The following is a 16,610-nucleotide window of genomic DNA, read 5'->3' on the forward strand; positions in this document are numbered from 1 at the left end:
ACCACCTCAACGCCCCTCGTTTCTCATTTGTATAAGTATATTGATTGTATATATATTAAATTCTAACTGTTAACACGCTCAATTTTTTATTAATTAAAGTAGGTGTACACTGCAACTTTCAATTGAAGATAGTTCATTGTTATATTTTCAAAATGCTCACACATATTATATTAGTCGATGAAATAAATATAACTATAACAAAATTTTTCTTGAAAGTTAAAAAAATTTAATATATGTAATTTTTTTGAGGATAGATATATAATTGAAACAGAATCAATATAATTAACTCATCTAAATTGCTCTCTGGTACTACTCTCTCACTTTTCCAATAACTGAAACCCTGCAAATATTGATATTTAAATGCTTCATAAATATTTTAATCCTAATATAGTAATATATTTGAAATCCTGGTAACCACCTCTATCTTTTTATTGTAGATACATCATTCCTTGAATAAGATTCATCTTGCCAAGAGATACTTATGCCATCAATTTTTACATTTTCTCAATGACAGCATTACTTCCCTGCATTTCCCTCGACGAATAAAACACAGCACCAGCTCAATGACATCTCATGAATCTTGCTTTTCCCTAGACCAAGAGGTTTTGGATAAATAACAGTGTTATCACTATGGTCGAGGTAAGAGAGTAGTCATTGTTAATTCGTTGGATGTTGACAGATTTTGGTTGCTCAAAAATTGGTCTGCTTCAAACAAATCTCTCTCCATGAAAAAACCAGGTTGCTTAGGATGCGGCAGCTTCATATTACTGCTCAACATCAGAACTACCTCTGACATGACTGGCCTGTCCTTTGGATCTTGTTGAACGCAAAGTAATCCAATTTGTATAACTCGCAAGGCTTCATAATGGTTATTGGGCTCCAAGATCACTCCATCAATGAGTTCCAACAGTTTGCCTTGTTTGTAACTTATCCATGCCTAAAATTTAATTATGCAACTTATCAGTGGTAAGAAGCATATAGCATGAGGAACGTCATAGACACTTAGGCCCTGCTCTTGAGTTTTTTTAGGAGAGAAAGCAAGTGAATGTAAGTGAAAGTTTGCATCCCACTTTTGGAGTGAAAGTTTTGGAGTGAAATTATATTATAATTGCATCCATTTTCACTTGTTTTCGTCCCTTTAAAAAACTCGGGAGCACAAACATGAGTGAAAGTTATATAACTTTACTTCCTCCTCACTTGCTTTCCTCCCTCTTTATAACTCGGGAGCAGGGCCTTAGTATATTTATACTCACATGCCCAAGTAGGTTAAAGCTGTGATCAGGATGATTGAATAATCTGTTTTTCATTCCACTTGCTATCTCTACTAGCAAAACGCCAAAGCTGTAGACATCGGATTTAACAGAAAATTGTCCATCAATAGCATACTCCGGGGACATGTAACCACTGCGAGATGAGAAAATGGATATTAATTATAAGTTGTCAATTGTCATGCAAAGAAAAAATTTAAGTGCAAAGTCATAGGAATTCTTACTATGTACCGACAACTCTTAACGTTTTTGCTTCACTTTCATTTCCTCCGAAACTTCTTGCCATGCCAAAGTCTGAAATCTTTGGATTCATATCATGATCAAGTAATATGTTACTGGCTTTGAGATCTCTGTGTATGATCCTCAGCTTTGAATCTTGATGAAGATAAAGAAGTCCCCTAGCAATGCCAATTATTATGTTGTATAGCCTCGGCCAGTCCATTGTGTTTCTGACGTTACTATCTATTCATGTCATCAAATTAGACCAGTTCTCTATATATGGGGACATACATGACAAATCTCAGACAATTAACATAATATATATCCAGGTTGGGTCATACCAAAAATGAATGAATCTAGACTTTTGTTAGCCAGATATTCGTAGATCAAAATCCTTTCTCCTTTCTCCGTGCAGCAACCAAGAAGCGTCACTAGATTTCTGTGTTGAAGTTTGGCAATACATGAAACTTCATTTTTAAACTCATCTAGTCCTTGACTTGAGTTTCTTGAAAGCCTTTTCACTGCTATTTCTTGTCCATCAGTCAATATACCCTGAAAATAGGTTGTAATGTGTTATATATTTGAATTGACTCGGTATAGATTTAAGAACCCAATTATTTGTATTTCCCTTCCACAGAGCACTTAACATCTATATCTCATTACCATTTTAATTCTAATATAGACAAGACGAATAATTCTATGTGTTACACATGGTAAAATACACGTTTATTAGGTAAATGTATATATGAATTCGTTTTGTTATATGTGGTACAGACACTTCTATTGTTGCAGATAAACTTTTCCTACAGTATAGTGAGACAATGTTAGCTTGGTGCAAAAATTGTCTACATATAATCACCTTGTATACAGGTCCAAAGCCACCCTCTCCGAGTATCATATCTCGTGAGAAGTCACTTGTGGCATTTGCAATGCTTTGGAAGTCAAATAATGGCAACTCCAGATCTTCATTCTCAATTTTGGTCAAGGCAACACTTTCCAAATTCAATTTCAATTTTTCTGCAGTGATTCAATATGGAACAGAGGGGGATTATGAGGTCATGATTAATTTTGCTGATAATAATTGTGAAGGATCAGCCATCTATGATTTATATAATATTATTCACACAGAGATATAATTTATGTAGATACTACTTAGTATATCTTCCTTCCTTGAGTAACAGTTACTGTAACAGACTAACAGAGACTAGTTTACCTTCTTTCTGCAGCTTTCTCTTCTTGCATGCTACAAGGAATATTCGGCCAAGTAGCACTACTACTAGTACTGAAGCAATGAGAATGAACTCTAATTTCCACTTTACTCTGGAGCTTCGGCTTTTTACTGTGTGAAACAAATTACACAAATATATTAAACTTACAAAAGAACTGTAAAAAGCAAAGAGTTGTTGGAGTAAAAAGGGGAGGACACAAAATATTCGTGAAGGTTGTCTTACCTAATTCAGACGATGGCATTCTTACGTAGATATCTTCCCCTTCTACTGTGTAGTCTCTAATATCAATTAGGTCAGAAAACCATAAGATACATCCATGTCCACCTCTTCTGACATCTGCAATTGCATAAGCTGTACAAGAACAGTTTTTCCGGCATGATATCTCACATTCTTGAAGGTTCATTTTCATGTTATACCATGAGTGACGTGTGTCTGGTAACTTCACACCAGAATATTTCATAAAGCCTTCGTCGTTCCCACAAACTAGATCAGTTTTGCGGATGCATCCACCAGACCAATCAGCTGCTTTCCACTCCTCTTGAAATTTCGGAATAAATCCTCTCAAGCATTCACATCTTGGTGTATTGTTGATCTTGCATATTCCATATACACCGCATAGTCCATAATGATCACAGTCACTGTCCTGCATAGTAAGGTAAACCATCCAGATTTGTTGCTGATCATTCCACACAAGAAGTTTTGAATCTCCGCTTGGAGTCAGTATGAACCTCATTATAGCAGAAGTTGTATTGATGAGATGAAACCTATAATAGATTTCCTTTTCATTGAAAACAAACACATCTTTAAAAATTCCATTCTGGTTCTTGTTGGGAAGACCACCAAATTTATAACCATTCCATAGTCCCGTCCTCGTCCAAATTAACGAATCTTTTGACACAAAATATTGTGGAAAACCATTAGGATCAAGTCCATGTGAAAAACTGCCAACTGATGGATCAACGTCACTTCTCCATGATGAAAAGATCCTGTTCAGACCAGTTACCAGGTCTATCCCATGTTTCATGCCAGGTAGCAAATTGTCTCCGGGGTGATCAAAGCTCTGCCATTTAAAATCTTCTACGCTGTTGAAATCAGGATGCCCTTCCCTTAAAACTAAATTCCCTGTATCTAATAGCTGTGCAACAGGATTCTTCATTGATACAGACGTATTCGATGACCATATTACCCCAGTACTATTATCAACCAATTGCAATGTAATTCCCTTGCGATTGACCTGCACTAAGCCTGAGGTGTTCATGAGAGGAACATCTCTATTAGCAACCCAAACAACAGTCCCTCTGGATATTTTCCTGTACCAGATGCCCAGATATCGATTCGTCGAACTACCTGGGCTGAAAAATCCAAGTTCAAACTCTCCACCTGCTGATGTGATAGTATCACCATCTCGAAAACTCTGATGCATTCTGATGGTATCAACTGCCACGGACCTTGTTATGGTACAGATTAAAATGTAGCAAGCCAAAATAATAGTATTCAACTCCATTATCTTGCAAAATGAATGTAGTTTGCATAATTTAACCACAATCCAGGTGAACCAAATACTATATAGTACCAACAATTTTAGTCCTATCATTATAGCCACTTGGATACCTTAAATACCTATCCTAAAAAATAAAAAAATACAGGGGCCGGTTGGGTGAGCTTAAGTGCTTTCTGCTTAAAGTAAAAAAATTGAAGTATAAGTTAGAAACAAGTTAAGACTTATAAGTGATTAAAATGTTTAGAAAAGAAGTAAAAGCCATGAAACAAAAGCTAGTGGGCCGTTTAAGTTAGCTTAAAAGAAGTGACTTCTTACTTAAACTAAAGAAGTGAAGTAGAAGTTAGAAGTAAATAAGTTAATAAAGTGTTTAGAAAAGAAGTAGAAGTTGTGAGAGAAAAGCTAGCATTCTCAGCTTCTTAAAAGTGATTCTTATAAAAGCCTCAGTATTCTCGACTTCTTATAAGTACTTCTAACTTATAAACCTAGAAGCCGGGTTTTGCCCGTCCAAACACCCAAGCTTGACTTTGATTATAAAAGTCGGTTAGCACCTTAAATCTGAAAAGTTTAGTCTTTGATTCGTTGTGATTGTATTATTGGTTTCAGACTTTAACATAAACCTATTCGTCGTAGTCAGAAGTCAGAGGCTAGGAGGTGCATCTGTCGGGTCTGATATATAAATATTACTATATTTGAATATGAAATTAGTGGTTAAAAGCTTGATTGTGAGTTAAGAATCTAAGCACCTGATCACTGGCGGCGTCTCTCAGCTGCCACTGACATGAAGCCAAATGCTCAATTCTTAATTCCCAGGTCGCAGGTTGCTGTGCAAACTATAAATAGTTAAATACTCTTGGCATGTATTGATATTTCTGGATGATGAAATATGGCCGCATATTCTACCAGTTCATGACCCTGCAGGCTGCAGGGCACGGCTGACTTAGAGCATCTCCATCCATCTAAAGCCCTTGGCTAAAAGGTGAGTTGGCTTACTTAAAATAAAAAAATTTAGCCAACAGCTCCAAAAACTCAACTCCAACCATACTCACCTGTTGTCTATAAATTTAGCCATGGATGGCTAAATTTGTCGAACCTCTACAGGTCTGTAAGAAAATCTGTAGAAAGATTGTACATCATTTATTACCATATTGAACTGATATATATTCTATTTTAACAATTTAAAATATTAATAACATACTATTTTTAAATTATAGCCAACCAATATAGCCAGTACCATTGAACCAAAATGTCTTACAGGTTCAGCAAATTTTACATAATGTCTTACAGGTCCAATTTAGCCAACGATTATAGCCAACGCCGTTGGAGATGCTCTAAATTTGTCGAACCTCTACACGTCTGTAAGAAAATCTGTAGGAAGATTGTACATCATTTATTACCATATTGAAATGATATATTCTATTTTAACAATTTAAAATATTAATAACATACTATTTTTAAATTATAGCCAACCAATATAGCCAGTACCATTGAAGCAAAATGTCTTACAGGTTCAGCAAATTTTACATAATGTCTTACAGCTTCAATTTAGCCAACGATTATAGCCAACGCCGTTGGAGATGCTCTTATATAACATTTGTAATTTTATCATCTATATTTTAAATTTAAATATTTTGGTTAATTAATGATAAAAAAATTTCATTATAACACTTATATCAAAAGACCCGTAGAATAATATTGATCGGTTCATAAAATTCGACCGATCAATAAAATTATTAATATTTAATTTTAATAAAATAATAATAATATTATATAGTATAATATAAATAGATAGTATAAATATATGATATTACTTTTAAAGTGATAACATAGAATAATTAAGAATAACATTAATATATTTAATTTTAACATATCATATGTTATATATTAATAATTATATATAATAATAATATCATCGGTTTTTTAGTTAGGAATTACAAAATATAAATCATTTTAGTTAAAAAAGATTTTTTTTCTGTCGGTAATTAAAAAGGATAATTGATTATATAAGTAGTCCATAATTCGGCCCAAGTACCGACAGACCCATCAACTTTTAATGTTCGGCTTTAATCGTATAGCTATTAACCTCGGTTTAGGAAAAAAGAAAATCATAGATTTCTGAACTATTAACATTTTATTGTCTAGACCCTGAACTAAAAATTCGATTCTTTGTGTTACTTACCTTTTTGTTTTCTAATCTAAGTTCTTCCGTTAAAAAGATTCTAACGACATTATAATCATAAAGCTATGGTTCTTGATGTTCATACAGATCAAAGCAATTTTAAAGGTATTTGTGATATCCAAACTTAAAGTTCAGGTAATCAAATTAAAATCTGAATCGCCACAGTTATATGACACCAATTTTCACAAACAAAGTTTAATTTAGTAAATCATAAATTTAGGTTCTTAAATTCGATCAAGAATCCTAAATTTATAGTTCATTTTAGGATTTTTTTTTTGAATTAAACCTTCAAATTTTGTGACGTGAGCTGCTATAGTAATTTTGTCCCTTGTTGGCTTTAAAATTGGGTGGGAAACCATAAATCTTGTAGCATCTATTAATACTGTAATCAAGAAATTTACAATGTGTGCAATAAAAGTGTGAGCTTGCTTTTTAGTTCTTTTGTTGACAGCATTTGAGAAAGCTTTGGGCTTGAAATTGTTGGACATGTTCTGATATGTATTGGTTTTCCTCTAGTTCTTCTGTTGTCGTTATATTTCTTCTTACCTGTCAAGAAAGCTATAGATTCACTTTCATATTGTCAAAAATTCCTCGTGTCTTTCTTCATGAACAAAAAGCCGATGAGCTTAAGAAACACTTGATAAAAGACTCATCATAAAAATGTTCCTCCTTACTGGAGCAAACTAATCATTAAGCTTCAGCATGAAAATGTTCTTTTACTGAAAATGTTGTCTCTGTTGAATTTTGATAGACAACTTACAAGCTATGTTACCTGACTCTTCATTTTTCTTCGAATATCCGTGTCAGACACTCGACACTCCATTTTTCTTCGAATATCTGTGTTGGACCCTCGACGCTCGGGCAATGGTATGGACACCGCGACAATTATTTTAGGCCAGAAACATGTAAAATTTTCAAAATATTGCCGAGTCCATCACTCGCATATATCCATGTACAACTTAAGCCGTGTCCGGATAATATAGGTTACAAGTGCACTTGTTGCACGTACCGTATGGTAATGGATTTGTGCCAGCAAGACTATCCCAGATAGTCAGAAACAGTTAGATTTCCTTGAATTAACTCTGAAAGTCGTTTCTGTAAATCAACTCATCTTATTAAATGAGAGAGATTGCAACTTGAGTGAATGAGTACATGAATGAATGAATACGAGAGAGAGAGAGTTGAGCCTATTATATACAGAGTAGCTAGTAACAGAAAGATGGCGGTAAAGTTAGTTAGTCTAACTAACTGTACAGCTGTCATTGCAGACCAGTAAAATTGCATTATAAAAATAGATCAATGTAGGTAAAATGATTGATTATTCTCGAGGTAGGAGAGTGGTGATCGTTAATTGGTTGGATGATGACGGATTTAGGTGGCTTAAATATCTTTCCGTGAAAAAACCAGGTTGCTTAGGACGAGGCAGTTTCATATCACTGCTTATCATTAGAACCACCTGTGACATGACTGGCCTGTCCTTCGGATCTTGTTGAACGCAGAGTAATCCAATCTGTACAACTCGAAAGACTTCAAAATGGTTGCTGTGCTCCAAGATCGTCCTGTCAATGACTTCCAACAATTTGTCGTGTTTGTAACTCATCCATGCCTAAAATATTTTATGTGAAATATCAGTAAAAGACGAGCATAGATCACAGGGAAGGTCATAATATATTCGTACTCACATGCCCTAGAAGGTTGAAGCTGTGATCAGGATGACTGAATGATCTGTTTTGCACTCCACTTATTATCTCTATTAGTAAAACTCCAAAACTATATACATCAGATTTAACAGAAAATTTTCCATCAATAGCGTACTCTGGGGACATGTAACCACTGCGAGATAAAAAGAAGTTCTAATTAATTATCAATTGTGATCCAAAGAAAACAGTAAATTGCAGAGTCCTCGTATACTTACTATGTCCCAATGACTCTCGATGTATTTGCTTCACTTTCATTTCCTACAAAAGTTCTTGCAATGCCAAAGTCTGAAATCTTTGGATTCATATCATGATCAAGTAAAATGTTACTGGCTTTGAGATCTCTATGTATGATCCTTAGCTTTGAATCCTGGTGAAGATACAGAAGTCCCCGAGCAATGCCATTTATTATGTTGTATAGCTTCGGCCAGTCCAAAGTGGTTCTCACGTTATTATCTGTTCATTTTTCATCAAATTAGACAGCTTGTCTGTATAAGAAGACACAATTGATAAATTTCAGAAAAAAAAACTTGACATATTCACAGGTTGGATCATACCAAAAATGAATGAATCTAGACTTTTGTTTGCCATATATTCGTAGATCAATATCCTTTCATCTTTCTCTGTGCAGCAACCAAGAAGCGTCACCAGATTTCTGTGCTGAAGTTTGGCAATACACGAAACCTCATTTTTGAACTCATCTAGTCCTTGACTTGAATTTCTTGAAAGCCTTTTCACGGCTATTTCTAGTCCATCAGTCAGCATGCCCTGAAAATAATAGTTGTGAGGCCATATATCTAGCTATATTATAATGTTATCATTTTCTTATACTTCCAGAGGGACTCACTGGTAAATCTGAATTCCCCCAAGAAAGTTTCTGCTCAGGGGAATTCGACGAACACCTGAGCTCAAGGTATTCAAGCCTCTTCTACAACCTGTAATATGCAACTTACACTTCCTAGGCCAACTCGTTAGAGTTTGGATCAAAATCCTTGGATTAACTCAATATAGTTTGAACAAACTTACTCATACAGTCATATGCTTCTCGGATTTAGTAATCTTTGTGATTCTATTTTAAACAGTTTAAATAGCTTGTCTGTTACACATGGTACTGGCACTACACTTAGATGTATATATGACATTAATTAATTGCATAAGTTGTTTGCATATATTAATGGACATGTAATACCTTGTATACAGGTCCAAAGCCACCCTCTCCAAGTTTGTTGTCCTGGGAGAAGTTACTTGTGGCATTTGTAATGCTTTGGAAGTCAAATGATGGCAACTCCGGATCTTCATTCTCTATTTTGGTCAGCGCAACAGTTTCCAAATTCAGTTTCAAGCTTTCTGCAATGATTGAAGTGTAACAAATGCACAGTGATGAGTGCTGAAATAGTATCTACCAATTTTCTGACTATTAGTTTTCCTGTTTAAAATTGGCTATCATTTATTTTCAAAATTCTAGGATCTCTTTATTATGGTACTATTATATTCACTTGGTCGAAATTCAAAATCTTTCTTACTAATTTTTTGTAGTGAATAATTTTACCCTTTTTCTGCAGCTTTTTCTTCTTGTATACTAGAAAGAATATTAGGCCAAGTAGCACTACTGCTAGTACTGCAGCAATGAAGATGAACTCTGGCATCCACTTTACTCTGCGACTTATAACTGCATTAGTCAAAAAGATGAAACTTATAAAGAATACACCATCAAAAGCAAATAGTTATGGTACTAATTTTATAGAGCAAAGAGTTGTGGTGCAAGAAGTGAAGACACGAAATATTCACGAAGCTAGAGTTACCTAATTCAGATGATGGCATTCTGACATATATATCCTGTCCATCTTCAGTAAAATCTCTAATATCAATTAGGTCATTAAACCATAAGATACATCCATGTCCACCTCTTCTGAACTCTGCAATTGCATAAGCTGTACAAGAACAGTTTTTCCAGCACACCATCTCACATTCCTGAAGGTTCATTTTCGAGTCATACCAAGAGTGGCGAGTGTCTGGTAACTTCAATCCTGAATATTTCACAAAACCCTCATCACTCCCACAAACTAGATCAGTTTTGCGGATGCATCCACTAGACCAATCGGCTGCCTTCCACTTCTCTGGGAATTTTGGAACAAATCCTCTCAAGCATTCACATCTTGGTGTACTGTTGATCTTACATACTCCATATACACCACATAGTCCATAACGATCACAGTCACTGTCCTGCATACTAAGGTAAACCATCCAGATTTTTTGTGGATCATTCCACACAAGAAGTTTTGCATCTCCAGTTGGGGTCAGTACGAACCTCATAATAGCAGAAGTTGTATTTGTATTGATGAGATGAAACTTATAATAGATTTCTTTTTCATTGAAAACAAACACATCTTTAAAAATTCCATTCGGGTTCCTGTTGGGAAGACCACTAAATTTGTGACCATTCCATGGTCCAATCCTTGTCCAAATCATTGAATCCTTTAACACAAAAAATTGTGGAAAGCCATTTGGATCAAGTCCACTAGTGAAATTGCCTAGGGATGGATCAACTACACTTGTCCATGATGAAAAAATCCAGTTCAGACCAGTTACCAGGTCTATTCCATGCTTCATGCCAGGTAGAAAATTGTCTCCAGGGTGATCAAAGCTCTGCCATATAAAATCTTTTACGCCATTGAAACTGAGATGCCCTTCCCTTAAAACTAAATTCCCTGTATCTAATAGCTGTGCAACAGGATTCCTCATTGATACAGACGTATTCGATGACCATATTATCCCAGTACTATTATCAACCAACTGCAATGAAATTCCCTTGTGATTGACCTGCACTAATCCTGAGGTATTCATAAGAGGATTATCTCTATTAGCAACCCAAACAACAGTCCCTCTGGATATTTTCCTGTACCAGATGCCCAGATATCGATTCGTTGAACTTCCTGGACTGAAAAATCCAAGTTCAAACTCTCCACCTGCTGATGTGATAGTATCACCATCTCGAAACGTCTGATGCATTCTAATGATGTCTACAGCCATGGAGTTCACTAAGGTAGAGGATAAAATGAAGCAAACCAAAATGGTGGAAGTCAACTCCATTATCTTGCACTCTTCTAACTTGCAAAATGCCAAAATCTATTTCTAGTAATGCATAACCTGACCCCAACCAAGGAAAAACAAATTTGTTAGTTAAAAAATAACATTTTTGCCTCTGTCAAACTTATAGCAACTTGGATTAAAATAAAAACTATACTATTATCAGTAATTGAAAGTTGAGTCTCTGATTATAATAATCAGTTAGCACTTGGATCTGATTTGTAGATTTTAATAAAAACGAATTGTGCCGTACTCAGATGTCAGTTCTTGACCTGTTCACTCTGATATAGGAATATGATATTAGTGATTAAATCTTGACTTTGATCAGAAGAGTTGAGAATCTAAGCACCTTGTCACTAGCGGCGACCTGGTCTCTCAGCAGCCATTTACATGAAGCTAAATGTTCCATTTTAAGTTCCAAGGTCAAAGGATGCTATGCAAACTCAATAGACTTATGACATGGTATTGATCTGTTTTGAATAATGAAATATAAAGCCCTTTTGGATAAATACTAATGACGTGCTAGTTTCCGGCAAGTACACAGACTAGTTCGTAATTTATGGAAACTTCAGGAGTTCAGGGTTTGTTTATGTTTTTTGAAAACATAAGAGACTGGTTTAACATGTTCAGAAAGTTGAAGGGACCCAACTTTAAGTTTCCATCAGATATAAAGAAAGATATTAGGGTACCTTCTTCCTTTACTAATTAAATTATTTGACTACTTACACGTAAAATAATTTGCATCTTGTCTAGTAGGATTTGGGTGCTGGGATTCTGCGTACAAGAAAGTGAGAAAGTGAAAGACAAAATGATTGAATCAATTTCTTCAAATACAATATGTGTGACAGCCCGAGAATCCGGGGGTCTGGATTCTGACGTCACCACACAAAATCATTCTAAAACACTTTTGAAAACCTGTATTTTTGAAAAAGGTAATAAAATCAAAGGATTTAAAACCTGAAAACTTTAGTAAAAGATTTAAAAGAAAACACTTTAACCCCCTAAAAACAGGATCGCATCCAGGTTACAGTATTGAAATTAGAATCAACCACTATCAATTAACAATGTCTTACAATCTCAGATCATCTTCGATGAGAAGAATCACTGCCAATCTATTCAAATTATGATTACATCTGAATCTCAATAACACAACTCTATCTAGAACCAACCTTGACAATCTCCCTGGACATTCCACTTGTCCTCTGGATATTCTATAACTCTGACTCCTCGCTTAGCCTTAGCCATACTCGCAACCTCAATCAAGCAATTCATCTCTAAGCTTTTCTGAAATGGTTAAAAAGGAATAGCAAGGGTGAGCAACAATGCTCAGCAAGTGTATATAAGCAACAATAGTCCTGAAATATCTTATCAGGGTTCACAAGTTCAGGATATGTAATTGAAAACTTCACAACTCTTATCAGCAATTGAAATCAGAATTCAAACTTACAGAAGAATTGTCGAATTGGATTCATCACATTTTTACTTAAAAACCAAAGGTTAGGCTGCTGATCAGTCACGCACTAACCCCGAACATGGCACACAGCCCTGCTCTCTATACTGGATCCAAGGCACACATTGGCCTATAATTGACCACGAATCTGGTCTGACCACGAATCTGGTCCACATGTTTTATAAAAACTAATCCAATTCTAACAATTGAAATCAATAGACAATTCAATCAACAGAACAGAATCATAATCATTATCAGCAACAGAAATATTTCAAATCAACTTTTGGGAATCAACATTTCATAAACCACAGTCTGTCTTTTGATAAATCATAGTTCAGGAAATTCCTAACTATTCAGTATCCTCCAGTATCGGCTAAGCAACTGAATTTAGCCTGCTAAACCAGCATGACAATGGCGGGTTGAATAATCAAGAAGATCCCATTTCATTCTAGGCTCTAACTATCATTGAGCAACACATGCTTCAATGACGGTCTGAACTTCGAATTAATTTGTAGAACTGGTATTTTTAAAATCTTGAGGATTGGAAAGAATGGATCAAAATAGAAAGTTGAGAGTAATTAGGTGTTTGGCTTTTCAAAACTTGGAAGAAGAAAACAATCATGGGATTCATTCTCAGAAGTAAGAGTTTGCTTGAGAAGGGTCTCAGCATAAACAATATCATAATCTTGACAGAATAATCAGAACATGCAATATATATATGAGGAAGGATTTAGGAATACTTGCCTTAAATCCGCTTCCACACACATAGCTTAATCTCATCTTTCCACTTTCACACTCTATGCATATCATAGTCTCTAGACCATCTTTGGCTATACTCTATTCGCCACACTGCTTCGTTTACTCGATTCGTTCCTTATTCGCTTTGTAACATCGTTTGACCTTCTGAACGTCTTCGATCGTATCCGTCTCGTCCAAACCCTTTACGAGAATAAGATACTACCATTATCACTAAATAATCTATTGATTCTTATCTCTACTTATCAACTCGGTAGCATAACCTATCGCATACACATATCACGTATATCGATACCCACTTATATAACTCTTTAAACTCATCAAATATCACTTAACACATAATCATGCTTTGACTCTACCATATAGTCTAATCATATTTCACATAACATATTATCAATTAATATCATATAAATCTTATCGAAAATCCGACATCGTCTCGTCTATTTATTAGACTATCCACCTGTTATCCTATCTCAATCAACAATCAATCAACCAAATCCAATCACTATAATCCATATGCTTTTATCCGACATATATCAAGACACGACACTATGTCATTTAATCATTTATCACATGTATGTAATACTAGGACAACCAGATAGTCCATGCAATCATCAATTAATAGCAATTAGATCACATATAATCATATTCTATACATTTAACAACAATTATTCACATTCTATACTCCACCATCTTATTATGTCACATTAAAATAGACTTTATAAGCTTTAATCTCTTTTTCGTTTCACTCGATTCTGAATTACCGATCAAAAGTTATAAGCAAAACCGTTTTCTAACTCTCCTATCAGCACAATACATATCAAACAGATAGCAGACAACATTTTTCATATAAGGTTTCCCATCCCAATTGATGTCAAATCAAGTTTCAGGTTAAAAATGATTTTTCAGGAATTTTCTGGAATTTCTAGACATTTTTCGGAATTAAAACAGGTAAAAGAATCCATTTTTAAATAAATAATCAAGTCCGATTGCTCAAGATCGGGTCCGAAATCATTTGAAATCAATTAACGAGCCTCAAACATATTTTAGAGAAATGATTCAAAGCTCGAAACTATTTTTCGGAATTTTTAAATCAACAGGAGCAATTAAATCTAATTAATTAATCAATTAAAATCAATTAATAATTAACTAAATTAATTAATCAATTAATATTTAAATTAATTGACCAATTAAAATAATTAATTACTAATTAAAATTAATTAAGAAACTAATTTAGATTTATTTTTGAATAAAGAAATAATTAAAAACTATTTTTGGAATTTAAAATAATTAAATAAAACAATTTTAGAAAATTAAATCAAAAGGTTTATTTTGTAAACTTTTGAAAACTTGGCCGCAGGGTCAAAACTGTAACCTTTAAAAGTTACAGGGGAGTTTTTGTAAGTATTGAAACCTCGGTATACACACTTCATCATCTTCGAAAGTAGGGGGTATCAAACCGTAATTTGCCACCATCGAAACTTTGAAACTCAATCGAGCTCTCATCCGAGCTCTCACACTGATTTCGATCACATCCCTCGACTCCCCTCCTCAAGATAAACACATTCATAACATCAAAAACCGCCCAGATTGACAGAATAAGAAACCCCCAAATTTCAATTAAAAAGCTTCAAGAACACTCAAGAACACAGCCTCAAGAATCAAACCCATATTTCTATATGTTACGGAACTCAAAAATCGACATATAATATATGAAAACGATTGGCAGGAGATGCTCTACAACATGGAATCATCAAATCAATCCAACAAGCTCGTTTGTAAAAATTCACTATTTAAATCTTAATAATTCGAATTTTGTAAAATTAATATAAAATCACCTGATGATTCTGCACTGAAACGGATGATTGTATTAGATTCTACGCGTCGAGAGCTTCGTTTTGACTATTTATACGCCTCCATCGGATTCCAATAACGCCTTCAAATCCTCGTTTGATTATGAAGAACACGAAGAACACCCGTTCGTCTTCTCTCGGTATTCGTGCAGAGAAACTGACGAAATGATTGTACGTGCGAGATAAACTGGTAAAGGATATTTATAGAAGAAGATAAGAGAATATTCATTGAATATGCTTTGGAATATTCCTGGAATATGCTTCACGCATTACGAGACAACCAGATAATTATTAACTTTAAAAATATTAATAAAACCGTACCGGACCATTTACGGGGCAAACCGTACTCCGGATTGAAAAAGTTAAAACACGAAAAATGCTCAGAATGTCCCAAATAGCTTAATGGCGAAATTTTCCCGAACGCCCGCGGGGTTTAAAATGCTAAATAACTATTTTAATATAATTAATAATTAACCGAAATTAAATCCATAAATCGATTATAAAATCACATAGCAATCCAAAAATCGATATAAACATATCTAAATAAACTATATTTTATCCTGATCATATAGAAATTGAAATATCTCAAATCCGAACACATATGAACAGTCAATTCAATAAACCCGATAACACAAACCTCACAAATTTTCATATAAATATCACATACTATCCATAAATTATCAGGAAAATACCCAAATGTTCCATATTTTATTCTGAGAATATAAAAATTGGAAACTCGTGATTGCAGCATATATAAGCAATCAAAATAGAAAACTAGTTATCAAAGAATTTACCAAATATTCATATAATATTCATAAATAACCATAACTGGTTACACGACCATTACACACGTAACACTTAATCATGTAATACATATATTCACATATCAACCATCTAACTTTTGCATAACCCATCTCTGTATTTTCAGAAATAATATTTGAAATAAGTTTTGAAAGGATATTCATATATCCATATATAAATCCATATATAAATCATTTGAAAATATCTAAATAACACATGACTCATTCTGATAATATCAATCATTAAACCCACAGTTCTGGCACATATAAATACCAATTACAGAAAATCAATTTACACCAAAAATTCATGCAATATTCACATTTATTTATTATAACTAATTAAACTCGCAATTCACATGCAACACTTAGCCATGTAACAATCATACTCACAGACCAATCTTTTAAATCTTTAAAATCAATTGTATGAAATACAGTTTTGAAAAGACAGTCCCTGTATCGATAACACAATAACCCGGGATTTAAATATAAACTTTGAAAACACATTAAACCGGAATAAAATATTAAATTTTATTCCTTTCTTTCTAAGAAAATTATTTTCATAACAATAAACAAT

The 16,610-nt window shown here is 34.1% G+C and overlaps 2 protein-coding genes across 7 annotated transcripts; both read right to left on the minus strand.

Annotated features, from left to right (window-relative positions):
* Positions 1-420: 420 nt before the first annotated feature.
* LOC108198285 (G-type lectin S-receptor-like serine/threonine-protein kinase At4g27290) lies at positions 421-5,073 on the minus strand. 3 transcript variants are annotated; one of them, XM_064083890.1, is made up of 8 exons: positions 4,961-5,073; positions 2,939-4,223; positions 2,701-2,826; positions 2,347-2,504; positions 1,829-2,039; positions 1,493-1,730; positions 1,254-1,404; positions 421-937 (listed from the first exon to the last, which is right to left on the minus strand). In XM_064083890.1, exons 2-8 carry the CDS (start codon positions 4,218-4,220, stop codon positions 629-631), a joined length of 2,475 nt encoding a protein of 824 aa, XP_063939960.1. In that variant the 5' UTR covers positions 4,221-4,223; positions 4,961-5,073; the 3' UTR covers positions 421-628. The 3 variants fall into 3 exon arrangements, with proteins under 3 accessions (XP_063939960.1, XP_063939961.1, XP_017221535.1); XM_064083891.1 differs by having other exon boundaries at positions 2,939-4,153; positions 4,961-5,069; XM_017366046.2 differs by lacking the exon at positions 4,961-5,073 and having other exon boundaries at positions 2,939-4,553.
* Positions 5,074-7,424: 2,351 nt separating this feature from the next.
* On the minus strand, positions 7,425-15,481 carry LOC108199828 (G-type lectin S-receptor-like serine/threonine-protein kinase At4g27290). 4 transcript variants are annotated; one of them, XM_064083893.1, is made up of 10 exons: positions 15,222-15,464; positions 13,372-13,566; positions 12,347-12,461; positions 9,893-11,237; positions 9,640-9,759; positions 9,280-9,437; positions 8,648-8,858; positions 8,309-8,546; positions 8,076-8,226; positions 7,425-7,999 (listed from the first exon to the last, which is right to left on the minus strand). In XM_064083893.1, exons 4-10 carry the CDS (start codon positions 11,178-11,180, stop codon positions 7,712-7,714), a joined length of 2,454 nt encoding a protein of 817 aa, XP_063939963.1. In that variant the 5' UTR covers positions 11,181-11,237; positions 12,347-12,461; positions 13,372-13,566; positions 15,222-15,464; the 3' UTR covers positions 7,425-7,711. The 4 variants fall into 4 exon arrangements, with proteins under 4 accessions (XP_063939963.1, XP_017223309.1, XP_063939964.1 ...); XM_017367820.2 differs by lacking the exon at positions 13,372-13,566 and having other exon boundaries at positions 15,222-15,481; XM_064083894.1 differs by lacking the exon at positions 15,222-15,464 and having other exon boundaries at positions 13,372-14,690.
* Between the last annotated feature and the right edge of the window lie 1,129 nt (positions 15,482-16,610).

This window comes from Daucus carota, chromosome 8, assembly GCF_001625215.2.
Source record: "Daucus carota subsp. sativus chromosome 8, DH1 v3.0, whole genome shotgun sequence".
NCBI lineage: Eukaryota > Viridiplantae > Streptophyta > Magnoliopsida > Apiales > Apiaceae > Daucus > Daucus carota.